We start from the raw sequence: 13,300 nt of genomic DNA, 5'->3' as shown, positions 1-13,300 counted from the left end.
TATGTACCGAAAGAGAATCAAATATGAGAAATCAAAAGCACTACTCCTTGTGCGAGAATTCTTGGATCAAGGTATCATGAATTTGGTTTATAAGCTGACCCTGTTAAACTTCATATACAAATCCTGTTGCTAAATGTTTTAAGCAAAAGCATTTCAATTCAATGAAATTCTATTAATCCGGCAGTATGTTTTAAAATTCTGATTCTGCACATCTGATCAAACTGGTAACAGGGGCACCTGAAATAGAATCTATTCTTTTTTTTCTATTAAACCATACCTTATCTGAACCTATAAAAAGCAATCATTAAACATGAAATTAAGTATTTGAATAATATCTTCAAAACATTTCATTTGCTTACCTTCCCCTTTGATATCATGCGGATAACTAATCACTGCTGTTTCAGGTACTGCAGGATGTTCATCCTTTAAAAAGACAAATAAAAGAATAAAGTTATGCTTCATAACTTCCTTTTACAAGTTGCATGAATAGATTCATGTATACATGTCACTTGGGCCTAGTTCTTCAAACTGCCACCAGCAGTTACTGTAATGGAACGTTACTCCATGGAAAAAAGAAAAGAGGTTCCTACGCACTCAAATCTGGCAGATCAGTGAGACGGTTAGGCTAGAACACCACTTCACAATGTATTGTTTTGTATATACAAGGGTATTTTCTTATATGTAGTCTGATGTGGTATTCCTGAGTTTACCCTCTAATCCATTTGAAAAGACTAGGCCTTGATCTCTCATCAGCCACTGACTCTTCAATGAAAATCTTGTGGATTAGTGTGGTTCCCTGATGGTCAGTTATGTTCCCACTGACTTGACTTAATTAGGGCCAAGACTTTTCATTGCCCTAGAAATTACCATAGCATCTTCAATCTCTGCAGTTCCAAGTCTGTGCCCACTGATGTTGAGGACATCATCCATTCGCCCCGTTATCTGGTAATAGCCTTCTTTAGTTCTATAAGCACCATCACCTGTAAAATAATAACCTGCAACAACAAACAAGCAGTGTCAGTTAATGCCTTTGATGGCAGCACTAAAATTCAACATCAGAATGGGCACTGTCCATTAGTCCTTATAGAATAATTTGTATGTGTGAACATGATTCATAACCACTCATTGGTATTTTTTTTTTAAATGGGAGAAGATGACCCATGTCATAGCTGACATTTTAGAAGTATGTACATAAGATAATGTATAAACAACACCAATTAGTAAATATGTTTCAGTACTTTTCATTTTTATCACTGTTGGCTTTATATATGCTTAACTGGCTTGGATAATACAAGCTGCAATATCCAGCTTGCACAGAAATTGCTGGTACAAAATTGATTTTTCTTTCTTTTTTGAAGTGTCACATATGATATACAGTACTGTCAAAAGAAAAGAGTCAGCAGCTTATGCAGAAATTATGGTGCACTACTTGCACCAGTGTTTCCACTCTCACCTGGGTAAGCTTTGAAATAAGCTTCTACAAATCTCTGGTGGTCTCCATAGATGGTCCTTGCTATACCTGGCCAAGGCTGTGCTATGCAGAGAGCTCCAGAGACATCATTGCCTTCTACAACATTCCCCTGAGAGTCCAAAAAAAGGAGCAACTGTCAATATAACAATTAAACAGAGATGTTGCAAAAGCTGAACTATACTGTCTAACTGTATGTTTCATTAACATTTACAATTTAGGACAGCAGCAGCATAAATGCTAGGACCAGCAAGAGAACCACAACCTTCTATCAAAGTCCTCGACTAGAGAGAATTGATACAGTCAGCAATTTCCCTAGCAAAAGTAAAGTCCTATCTGGATAGCAGGTCTGACCAGAAAGAAAATAATAAATGATAAGCAATCCTTAACACCTATCTAAGTTTCACAATCCTTTGCAGAAAACAATTTATCCAGGATTTTATTCATGCTTGAGATAGGTAGGTAGGTTGGTAGGTAGATATGAGACAATGATTTGGGAGTTTAGGAACAATACATATACCAAAAAGGCACTGTATCTTTGAATGTTTATTGATCATATTTTAACAAATCTCACCTTTTCATCCATCAGAACTGGAGTAATCCCATAGAAAGGCCGCATTGCTATGGCAGGAATGATCTCAGCTCCTTTTTCTGAAGGCCGAGGAGCGATGCAAATGCCACCAGTTTCTGGAATAAAAATGGTGGAAAGCAATTGAAATTAATGCATCCTCTGCTCTCCTGTAGGCTACAGTACAATGTAGCCCCAATAAAAACAATAGCAGGTTTAAACAAAAAAAATTCCTTCCAGTAGCACCTTAAAGACCAATTAAGTTAGTTCTTGGTATGAGCTTTCGTGTGCATGCACACGAAAGCTCATACCAAGAACTAACTTAGTTGGTCTTTAAGGTGCTACTGGAAGGATTTTTTTTTTTGTTTTGACTATGGCAGACCAACACGGCTACCTATCTGTAATAGCAGGTATATTATTCATTGCAATGGGAAGTGGATTGAACTCTTTAAAAATACGTAGAACAACCTTGCAAACAATTCCAATATATAACAAATAATTCCAATCCATGCCTTGCAGGGAGTCTTTTCATCTGAGAGGCAGAATATCTGAAGGTATAAGATTTGACTGCCACTCCAGTCTCAAACCTCTGAAGGCAAACTCACACACATAAATATAAGCATTATTATATAGTGGGGCCTTACTTGCTTCTTTTCAGTTTCCCAAATTTCCAGTTAGTGAAATCCCCATCAATAAAATGATCTGTGTTTATTTTAGCGGGGGGGGGGGGGGACTCTCCCACTCAGGCAGGCAGACGGGAGAGAGAACACTGGAAGGTAAGAAATACAGCATTTCTAGATGCAACCCATCTGTCAGTGACAGTACAGAGGCTTCTAATCTAGTCTTCTCAGGCTGCCAGGAGAAACAACCAATAATTGGTAGGGTGGCTCATGTAAAGGCATTACAAGAATGAACCCAAACTTCATTTTGTATTGCAAGTTGGTGGATTCCAACTTGACTAGACTCTGATGATGATGAGCAAGTATGGGTAAGGGCTCCTGAGAGGTTAACAAAAGCCCATGGATAGGCAATGGATCTATTTATGACACATATATATATTGTGCTTTTCTCCCATGATAAAACCCCAGGCAGCATACATGGGGCTCCCAGGCACTGACCAGAACTTTAGCTTCAACTAAACTGCTGTGCCATGTGTCTTCAGACCATGCTTTGTACATAGATGCCATCTCCCACAGGATCCCCATCAATCTGGACTCCCAAGGGTGGGTATACTACACCAGAAGTCCAGCATTATCAAGAGCCACAGAAATGATTATTCTCCCGGACATAAAATTTTCCTTGGCAAGCTCCTTTTTAACAAACTCAATTTTGTCTCTGTCCCTAGCCACACAATGGTTAAGAGCAAGGATGGGCACCTGCAGATCCAGGTTAAAATTTAGATTTCTAGCCTACGTTATATGGACTGTCAAACCATCCACAATGGAAAAAGATGGATGCTGCTGGGTGGGGGAGACAAGCACATCTTAAAGGAGGGGCAAGTAACTATAGATTCCCATATGTTCTTGGACTACAGTTCCTGTCATCCCTGACAACTGGCTATGCTGGTGCCAATGGGACTCTAGTCACTTCATGAAACCACACTAAAGCATTTATGGTGGCATCTTTGGGGACAAGTTCTTAACATGTTGCAGTGACTAGTATAGGGAAGGTATCAGTTCCTGTGCAAAAATACAGGGAAGCGGCTTGTTTTATTTCTCTCCCCACCATGAAACTGCAAAGAAAATTGTATTCAACCCAATTTCATACACTTAGCAAGTAATTTCAACAGCAGTGATAGAAGTGCAAGGATATTATGGAATGTGCTTCCTTGTGCTGTTTTCACAGCACTTCAAATGGTTTGCTTGAAAAGCGGTTTATGAGACTAAAATACTATTATTATATAGGATTAGATTCTCCCACCCATTATGGGCATTCTGCGATTATTTTCAATTCAGGACTGAGCCTCTTAATCATTCTTTCCTCATTTCTCTCAGGATAAATGTTAAATCAGATCAGAGATTTCAACCTTAATCAGATCTTTTATAGCCTAACACTAACAGATACACAAAAAGAAGCAAAAGTAATAAAACCGCCGGAATATTAGGCCCTACAAATAAAGAAAGCCATATCCAACAGTTGTATTCAATTCCTTTGAGAACTGTGATTTATTGCAAATGAAGAGCTACTGGTAAATGTGTAGTTTTTGCTATTCATATCTAGGGATTTTGTCTCCTGATTGACCTGTGAAGGTTGGAAAAGGAGAGGGTAGGGCTGTCCTAGTTGGCACAAAACAGCAATCCTTCATCTCCCTACCCCACCCCCTATTTATGGAGATCAGGGCTCAAACATGGCTTATATGCTAACAGGGAAATTATTTGGGATGTCTCAAAGGTAATGGATGTTTGCCCTAATTACAAATCACTGCAAAATACATTAAAGCTATTGTTACTATTTATCGTGCATATAGCACTTTTAAGGCATTAGTCCCTTTATCCTGTTTGTCCTCTTAACTGGGGAAACAGAACACTCTACTCCTTTTATAAGAAAGGAAAGAGAAATAAACTCACATGTAAAATAATCACAAGCACATCAACACTCAACAGGGAAGGGGTATGAAGTGTATAGTACTGTCTTCCAAGACTTAAGTTTCAACTTGAGAATTGTTCCCATATAGTTATCATTATTTTCTCTCAAACTTACCGTAAGTGCTGCATTGGTATGCATCTTAAACAACAGTTAATGGTTCTTGCTTTTGTTTTTTTTTAATTGGATTTGGGTACTAGGTGCTATTGGTTTGTTGGTTATCTTAAAAAGGTGCTTCAAAGAAAATTATATCACAATGCTTCTCAATGACTACATTTTATTGTGTTAATGTAATTATTTTAGAACCGCTCTGGGATCTTGATGGATGAAAGTCAGTTTAGAAATTGGCAGAATAGTAAAACTAGAAACAGAACTGTGCAAGAGACATAGTGAATAGGGAAAAGGTTGAGCAGCCCTTACCCAAGCCCATTGCTTCTCAACTAAAAACAGCAACAACTTTCTGAAGCTAGTGTCAGGCCTAAGGCACATGCATGTATGTGGTATGTGTAGTTAAACCCTAAATTTCACATTCACCTAAAAAAAAACCCCATAGACAAGCCACTAAATTCTTAGCCGCCTATCTGAAAAGGGAGATAATAATTCCTACATTACAGGCTATTAAGATTAATAATACAATGTACCCAAAATGCTTTGAATACTTGAAATTTGCTAGATTCATTAACCACAGTAGTATCTGAATATTCAAGCTGCATTTAGCACCACGCCATATTCCATGCATCCTTTTGGCATCGTGACAAACTTTTGTTTAGAATACTATATAACCTCAAAAGTCTTGTCAAAGCACCTTACAAAAAACTCTCAGAATAAAAATCAAATCCTAATTTGGTGTTAGAAATGCCTCTATGGTGAAAGGATTATGACTGTTTTTGCCCACATCCTTGGTGTCAGTTTTTGGTTTCTGTCTGCTAGACTGCAGAGCCTGTTCGGGGCTTCTGAGGCAAGGGAGTGGAGCTGAGCAACTGGATCTTGCTCAGCCCACAATGCAGGCAAGTCTACATTGTTTAATGTTCTGGAGTTTGCTGTTCCATGCTTAGATATTTCTGTGCTAACCTTGAATTAAATGCTGGTATTATTATGAGGCTTGGGACTAGATTACCCGAAGGGCAACTTGTTCCCACACAAGCCTGCTCAGCTGCTAAACTCTTACTACCTGAAGCTCAGGGACACTTGTGCAGGTTCCCCTGCCTTCATAGGTGAAGTAGATGGTTACCGGGAAAGGGCTATAGCTCTGGAATGTTGCCCCAGGGAAGCTCCCCTAGAACTGGCTGCTGTCTTTCTAGCATCAAATGATTTTTAGTTTTATTTTACCAGACTTTTCAGATTCAATTTTGTGTAAGTCTCCAAAATAAATGGGAAAGAAACACAGTTAATCACCGGAGCACATGCTTTGCATACTGAAAATTATTGGCCTCTCCAGTTAAACATAGCAGGTGATTAGAAAGACTTCTGCCCAAGACTCTTGGCAGACACTCTCAGACACAATAGAAAATACTGGGTGAGATGGACAAACAATCTGACCTCCTATAAGGCAAGCTACCTCTGGTTTGAGGGCTAAAGGTTCATTGAACACTGGATCTGAAAATTATGCTACGGTGTAGAGCTTGATCAAACTTTGCAAATATATTAACACAAGATGTGCACAATGAGCTCCCTGTTACACTTACACACACACACACACACACACACACACACACACTCATAATCTCCCTCTCACTTATCCACTCATCCAAATGCTTTCAAATGGATTCGTAAAGCCTGATTTGTTAATCTTTATGCCTGTTCAAGTTGATTATCTTGTGGCATACTGCTGCTTCAGAGAGCTATGTTCCAGAGCGGATAAACAGCAATTAATGAGCTATTTTTAAATTGATTGTGAGATGTGCAATTGAGCTAACACGATGGCAAATCAACTCACATTCTAGAGCCTCATAAACACTCCATGCGAATTATTCTTACCACTACCATTTATATCCAAAGGAGATAATAAATCCTCTCACAGGAATGTGTGCATTTGTTTTTGCATTGGGTATAAAGCTTTTGAGAGATTAAGGTTTCTGCTTCTGAGCATCAGCAATAATGGAAAAAATCATTCTATTTTCAAATAAATATTTAAACTAGATAGACTAACTTCAGGGGTGTTGTCACGAAACAGCTCAGGGGATCCGAACCCTAGGCTCTTTTGTAATGAGAGTTTATAATTTAGAAATATCCCCTTAGTATTAAGAAGTCAGTAGTTTGAAGACTTGCACCAAGGTCAGATGCCCCAGGCAGTTCCAAAGGCCTAGAGGTTGTTGCACAAGCCATTTCTTGTTCCTCTAGCCTGATAAGATGGCTTTAAACAGGATGCTAGCAGCTACCCAATAAACACACAATGTTTATTGTGCACAATGCACTGTGTGTATGTGTGTGAAGGGGGAGGGGTAGAAAGATTTTTAAAACTGTCATTTATTTTTACCTGTTTGCCACCAAGTGTCCACAAGAGAACAGCGTCCCTCTCCTACCACATTGTAGAACCACTGCCAAGCTTCATGGTTTATGGGTTCTCCCACTAAAATCCAAAATAGTAAAAGGAAGAATTGCGAGTTCTGCCAAAAGTATTTTATATTTGGTAACTGATCAACAATCATATTAAGAATGACTGAAGGAACTGGATATGTTTAGCAAAAAGAAGAACTGGTAGAGAAACATGCTAAAAATGTTCAGAATTGGTTGTCCTTTCTACTAAAAATAGGACATAAAGCAACAGGATGAAATTAAAAAGAAAGGTTTTGTAAACCTTTAAGTTACAAACGTGAATTAAAAATCAGAAAACTTTGGAAGTTTTGAAAATGAAATGTGTGTATTTGCATCTACTGCAGATACTATAAAGAGTAAGGGGGTTGGGTGTCATGAACCAAATTTCCCAGGTTGTTTCTCCACAGCCACAAGCACTTGGGTGCACAAGACCAAGAACGGCAACAATCAAAAATGTTCTTCAGATATTTGCAAAAGAGGCAGCTCACATCATCTTGTCAGTAATCTAGATTACTACTGTTGAGGTATGAGAGTGGCCAGCCCATGCAAATACAGCAGCCTATGAATTTGTGCTTTGTCTGATTAATAAAGTATAATTTATTGGCTGGTGAACTCAGTGCTCAAATTGGAGCTTCTACAGCACTCTTGCCATACCATTTCAAGGTTAGTCCACTCACAGCTCCAATGCGAGTGTGACACAGGACTAAACTGGCTGTGTAAGTAGTCTTCTTCCTTATCATCTCCAGGATCCATCTTTAATCCCAAATGTTGAGATGGATCCCAACTTCAATCATTGATTGCATATTTCTACTTTTTCTCTAAGCTGCGAACAGGGACAGCAAAGCCTCCTGCAATTTTAATAGTTGCAGAGATTCAAGGATGTTTCAGCTTGTCATGCCAGAGTGAGAAAAGCTTTACCTACTGAAAGCATCTCTAACCACTCTTGGGTGCTAGAAGTACTTGTGGCAGGTAAATTAGAAATAATTAGTGGGGCACAAGTCTTTGTGTTCCTTTTCCATCTGGTTATTATTTATCTCTCCCCTTTTTTTAGAAGATAAAGCTTCCACTGGTGCAATCCAGCTAAGGTCAGAGTGTGATCCACATATGGATCCTGACTTCCCAGTTGCAGAGTAATATGACATTTTCCACTGTCAACAAAATTTGCACTGTACTCTTCATACTCTCAGATATTTCTAAGATTTAACTCATAAATCTCTGACAAAATAAAAAGCTTCTCTCTCTCAAAATTATTGGAGAGACTGGAAAAATCTGCTTCCATAGAAATCAGCAGTACTGACTTCAAATGGAACAAAGCCTTAAATTGTGCATTCTCACCTGATCCAAGTGTAGTTAGGGAAGATCTGTCATACTTCTTCACAAATTCATCTCCATACTTCAGCAGCAATCGCAATGCAGTGGGAGCACAATAAAATTGATTAATTTTTAACCTTTGAACAGTTTCCCAGTAACGACCTGCAAAATTCCAAATGGTCATCTTAATTTTTTCTGTGAACTCCATAAGCACTACATGCTCAGAATAATTCGAGTACAATGAGAATACATACAATGTAATACGGGCACAAAGTACCTGCTTTTTAAAGACTTTTAAAATATTTTTATAGATTCTCTGCCTGTCACACTAGTCCATCATTGTGCTTTGTGTTGTTGAGCTGATACCACTATTAGTATACCCCAACCAAAACACTTTGTACAGGCTTATGTTTAAGGCTGGAACAGTTAAGTCCACTGATCTATACTAAAATCAACATCTACCTTTTAAATCGAGCCAAAACAGATCATTTGAGATACCATTTGTACTCCTTAAACACATAGCAAGATTGTGACTGGCAGGTGAATGTGGACAATCTCTTCTTAACAATTAAGACCAAACCTTATCATACATCCATTGGTCTGCAGTCCTTATGCTACAGATTCACCAAATATATGCAGTGGAAGGTTGGCAGCTGCTACATCACCTCTGAAAATTTTCATTTCTAATATCTTAATACAAGTACATCAGTAGAAGGTTACTAAGATATATAAGTCAATATAAATAAATTTTACTTCTGACACTCCCTCCCTATCAGCCTCCAGGTTCTCACCCAGGGTCCAAACAAACTTTCAGCTCACCCACAAAAGTCTCACACCAAGAAGAATGCCTGGAAACAGCAGACATCACCCTAGTCTCTCACTCTAGACCTGCTTTTTATGGCCAGGCCCAAGGTGGAAGGTGCTTCCACAAGCTGCCACAGCTGTGTCCCATTCAGCTGCATTCTCCACACCCAGTTCCAGGTACAGCAGGTTTGTACCTGCTCTATGTTGCTATGATGCTCAGTTTCAGATTATGTGTGAACCAACACTCCTGGTTTCTTTTTTTCAAATCACTAACAGCAAGACAACTCCACCTGTGGTTTGTTTGGAGAGAAACCAACCACAAGTGCCAAGTCACACGTAATGCTAAGCCATACTTTATGGTATGTTTCTCCCAGAGGCATGCAGGGTGGAGCAAAGTGGGGGCAACTGAGCAGCATGCACCAGTGCATTGTTCTTGCATGGTAATCTGTGGTTTACCATCATGTGCATACCAAGCAGTGTCTACACTGTAGCTCTCTGGGGATTATAGACAGGAATCTTTTCCCAGCCCTATTCGGAGATGCCAGAGTTTGAAATTGGGAGCTGTTACATGAACAGCCCTTCTCTATGCCCAGGAGTTAAACTTTTAAGTTTTTACTTAAGGCACCTGGATTTGGGTAGACTGGAGTGCTTTCAAACAGAACTGTGGTGCTTCCATTGCAGAGTGGTCCATACACAACATAGCTGTGTCCCGTGATCCAACCAATATCAGCCATACAACCAAAAATGTCATCTTGCTTGTAGTCAAACACATGCTACAAAGATGAACAGTAAAGCAGGTTAGAGTTTACATGCTTAATAATTAATTAATTAATTAAACTCTCCATCATTCTTCAGCAGTTATTTACCATATGGTACACTTCATGTGGTAAAACAGGTGTACAGCCACTTTGCCTTTCACATTCATGGTTTCATGTGATGGCCAAGGGCAGATCCACACCTTACATTTAAGCACATGCCTCCCCACAAGGAATCATGGGAACTGCATTTTGTTAAGGGTGCTGGGAACTGTAGCTTTGCGAGAGGAGAGCTACAGTTCCCAGGATTCTTTGGGGAAATATGATTTATTTTGCTCCATCAAACTATTGTCAGCAAGCCAAGAATAAACATTGCTGGGAGTGAAACAAACCATGATTCCCAATTCATATGTAAGCCAGAGATCATGGGATAATTTGTCCCAGTGTGAGCAGGGAGGAGCAAAATGACCAAGGTAAGCACATTCATAGCAGAAAAAGGGAGGGCATTGACTACTAACTAGGAAGTTGCTTTTAGGGAAACTCTAAGCCAGGCATCGACAAATTTCAGCCCTCCAATGTTTGGAACTACAATTCCCATCATCCCTGACCACTGGTCCTGTTAGCTAGAGATGATGGGAATTGTAGTCCCAAACATCTGGAGGGCCGGAGTTTGCCTATGCCTGCTCTAAGCACTGTTCTTAAGCCCTTTTCAGCAGAACATGAATACCTCTCCATTCACCCAAGCTTTTTAATTGATGTAGTCTGCACCTCTCAGTTTTAACATTTTGGAGTGCAATGAGTTTTGATTTCTGTTGTGTTTATGTAGCTTTTCATTTTGTATGTTATTTTGTTTATTGCCTGTTTTCACTCATTTATTGTTAAGCCACCCAAAGAAATCTATTTTATGTAGCAGAATACAAATGCTGTAAATAAGTGAATGAAATATCTGGTCAGTGACATTGCCCAATAGAATGTATAACCAGAATTATGGAGGGAATAAAATACTTTTCAATACTGAAGCTGAATAAATTATTTAGACATTTTAGGGCTAAAATGTCAGCTTTTGGTGTGCATATACTTTAAGTAGCAGAAGGAATCAGAGAAAATTTTACCAGGCACCATTTCCAAAAACCATCAGCATCTCCCCACACACAATCAAATTTATTTTTACTATCTGTTCTCCACAATTATTACTGATATAGTAAAACAACAAGTGTTATTTTCCAAGAGATATGATTTCTGGTGTACCTTGTGCGTTAAGGCAGCATAAAGGAGATAGCCAGCTTGGGTGTGAACAATCCCTTTAGGTTTTCCTGTGCTCCCTGAGGTATAAAGCATAAAGAGCATATCTTCACTGTCCATTATTTCAGGGGAACAAACTGGCACCTCATTAGCCATCTCCTAAATAAAGAAAAGAAAGAGGAAATAATAATAATAATACTAATACTAATACTACTACTACTACTAATAATAATAATATCACCAACAACATCATCATACCCCACCCATCTGATTAGTGGCTTACAGCACATATTTAAACATAAAAACATCCAAAAAAGGGGCCATTTCATAAAAACTGAAGCAATGTTCTGGATTCCTAGAGTTGTGGTTTTGTTTATTTAAACATTTTCATGTTTCTGTGCAGAAACAGTGGCCCAAAGTCTATTGTGCTGCACTCTACTGACAGCTGCCATTTCCAGTAAACTCCAGGCACACCTTGGGTATGGATACGGTATTGTCCAGAGGCTGTGTACCAACTAATTAGACAGGAGCCACAAGTCCATTGCACTGTTCTTCACTGGGAGCTATTACAACTGAGACCATGCATCCTCTTTTGTTTCAGTTATCTTGGAAGAAGCAAGAACTTGGGGAAACAGTGGAAGTTCTTTACTGCTGTTTTGAGGGCAGTTTTGACCTGAACGAGAGTGAATCAACTGAAGTTTAATCCAGACAAGACAAGTACTGCTAAATGGAAGATATGCTGATCTGGATCTAAGTGCGCAACCTGTACTGATGGGGTTGCATGTCTCCTGAAATGGTAAGTTTGCTGGTTGAGAGTTCTCTTGGATGCTCAGGTGCAGGCACTGACCAGGAATGCCTTACCATCTTCATTTGGTAAGTCAGCAGTGTCCTTACCAGGTGAAATCAGACCTGACCTCTGTTATACATACCTTTGTCACTGCCTGGTTGGAGACCTACAATGTGCTCTACACAGGGCTGTCCATAAAACAGTTCAGAAACAGTTGGTTCAAAACGTAGCCACTAGGTCTTTTGCTAAGACCAGGAGATTTATACATATTGCTCAATCCTTGACCAACTTTCCTCATTTGAAATCCGTTCAGACTCAATTGTGGTTGCTGCTATTGGTCTTTGGGACAATGATTATCTACAGAACCACATCCTCCTGGATGAACCTGCTCAAGAATAGAGTTTCATTTTGGAGACGCTCCTCCATGCTCCCACTTGCCATCTGAGGTGCAGAGGTGGCACAAAATGAGCACCTTTTCAGTTGTGGTCCCCCCACTCAAGGGAGTAGATACTCCATCATTCCCCACCTTTTGATGACTGTTTTATTCCAACATGTTTTTAATTAATACACCTCCTCTTTCATAATATTTTACTTTGCTACTATTTATTTATTATTTATTTTGCTTGCAATTTTTCATGATCCAAGATTGAACACAGACTCACCTAAGTCTTCCTGCTACACAGTTTTAAAAATCATTTTGGGAGAATATGAACACCTTGTCTTAAAAGAAATTCTGAAGTAAAAGATTTCTTAATCCAAAAATGTGTCTAATTTTCAAAAACAAACAAACAGCTTCAGAAAATAATGGGGATGGGGGGAAAGATGGGTTCCCCCCAAAATTTCCCCAGTTTTTCTGGACTCTCATCTCTAGATATGAAGCTGCAATCCAAGGATGCACTAACTTAACAATTCCAAGTTTCAGCCTGGCCTTTGATTCATTATAAAACTAGGCTCATCAACAGTAATATCTTCTAGACAAAACACCAGCATATAACCTGCTATGATAAAATATTATTGCACCCTATAGAAATACCTGATTTAAAAGAAGTACCATGAACATCATGAACATACTTCTTCAAGGAGAATATCACGACTGCCCATGTGGATTTTGTTGGTAGTTCTCTGAGTCACAAAGACACACTTGACACTTGGACAATTCTTTACAGCTTCATCCACAGTCTTCTTCAGTTCTATGACTCGTCCGCCCCTGACTCCCTGGTTAGAGGTGATGACTGCTTTGCATTCAG

The 13,300-nt window shown here is 39.1% G+C and overlaps 1 protein-coding gene and 1 long non-coding RNA gene across 4 annotated transcripts in view; one reads left to right on the top strand and one right to left on the bottom strand.

Moving 5' to 3' along the window:
• LOC310842143 overlaps positions 1-13,167 on the top strand; it is a 19,462-nt gene extending 6,295 nt beyond the window's left edge. The window contains exons 2-3 of the long non-coding RNA XR_014562923.1: positions 11,868-12,062; positions 13,081-13,167. This is a non-coding gene — a long non-coding RNA (uncharacterized lncRNA). The remainder of the gene's footprint in view (positions 1-11,867; positions 12,063-13,080) is intronic.
• The window catches only part of ACSS1 (acyl-CoA synthetase short chain family member 1), a gene marked incomplete at its 5' end in the record, with an annotated part of 31,440 nt that overhangs the window by 3,244 nt on the left and 14,896 nt on the right, over positions 1-13,300 (bottom strand). For all 3 annotated transcript variants that reach the window (XM_083733344.1, XM_083733346.1, XM_083733345.1), the window contains 9 exons: positions 360-423; positions 868-995; positions 1,454-1,580; positions 2,043-2,155; positions 7,096-7,188; positions 8,490-8,627; positions 9,895-10,042; positions 11,273-11,425; positions 13,125-13,300. In XM_083733344.1, the coding sequence (XP_083589470.1) occupies positions 360-423; positions 868-995; positions 1,454-1,580; positions 2,043-2,155; positions 7,096-7,188; positions 8,490-8,627; positions 9,895-10,042; positions 11,273-11,425; positions 13,125-13,300 (1,140 nt within the window). The remainder of the gene's footprint in view (positions 1-359; positions 424-867; positions 996-1,453; positions 1,581-2,042; positions 2,156-7,095; positions 7,189-8,489; positions 8,628-9,894; positions 10,043-11,272; positions 11,426-13,124) is intronic.

This window comes from Podarcis gaigeae (assembly GCF_964106915.1).
Source record: "Podarcis gaigeae genome assembly, chromosome: 3".
NCBI classification, from domain to species: domain Eukaryota; kingdom Metazoa; phylum Chordata; class Lepidosauria; order Squamata; family Lacertidae; genus Podarcis; species Podarcis gaigeae.
The sequence above is the reverse complement of the archived record's forward strand: the minus strand, read 5'-3'. Positions and strand labels throughout refer to the sequence as shown.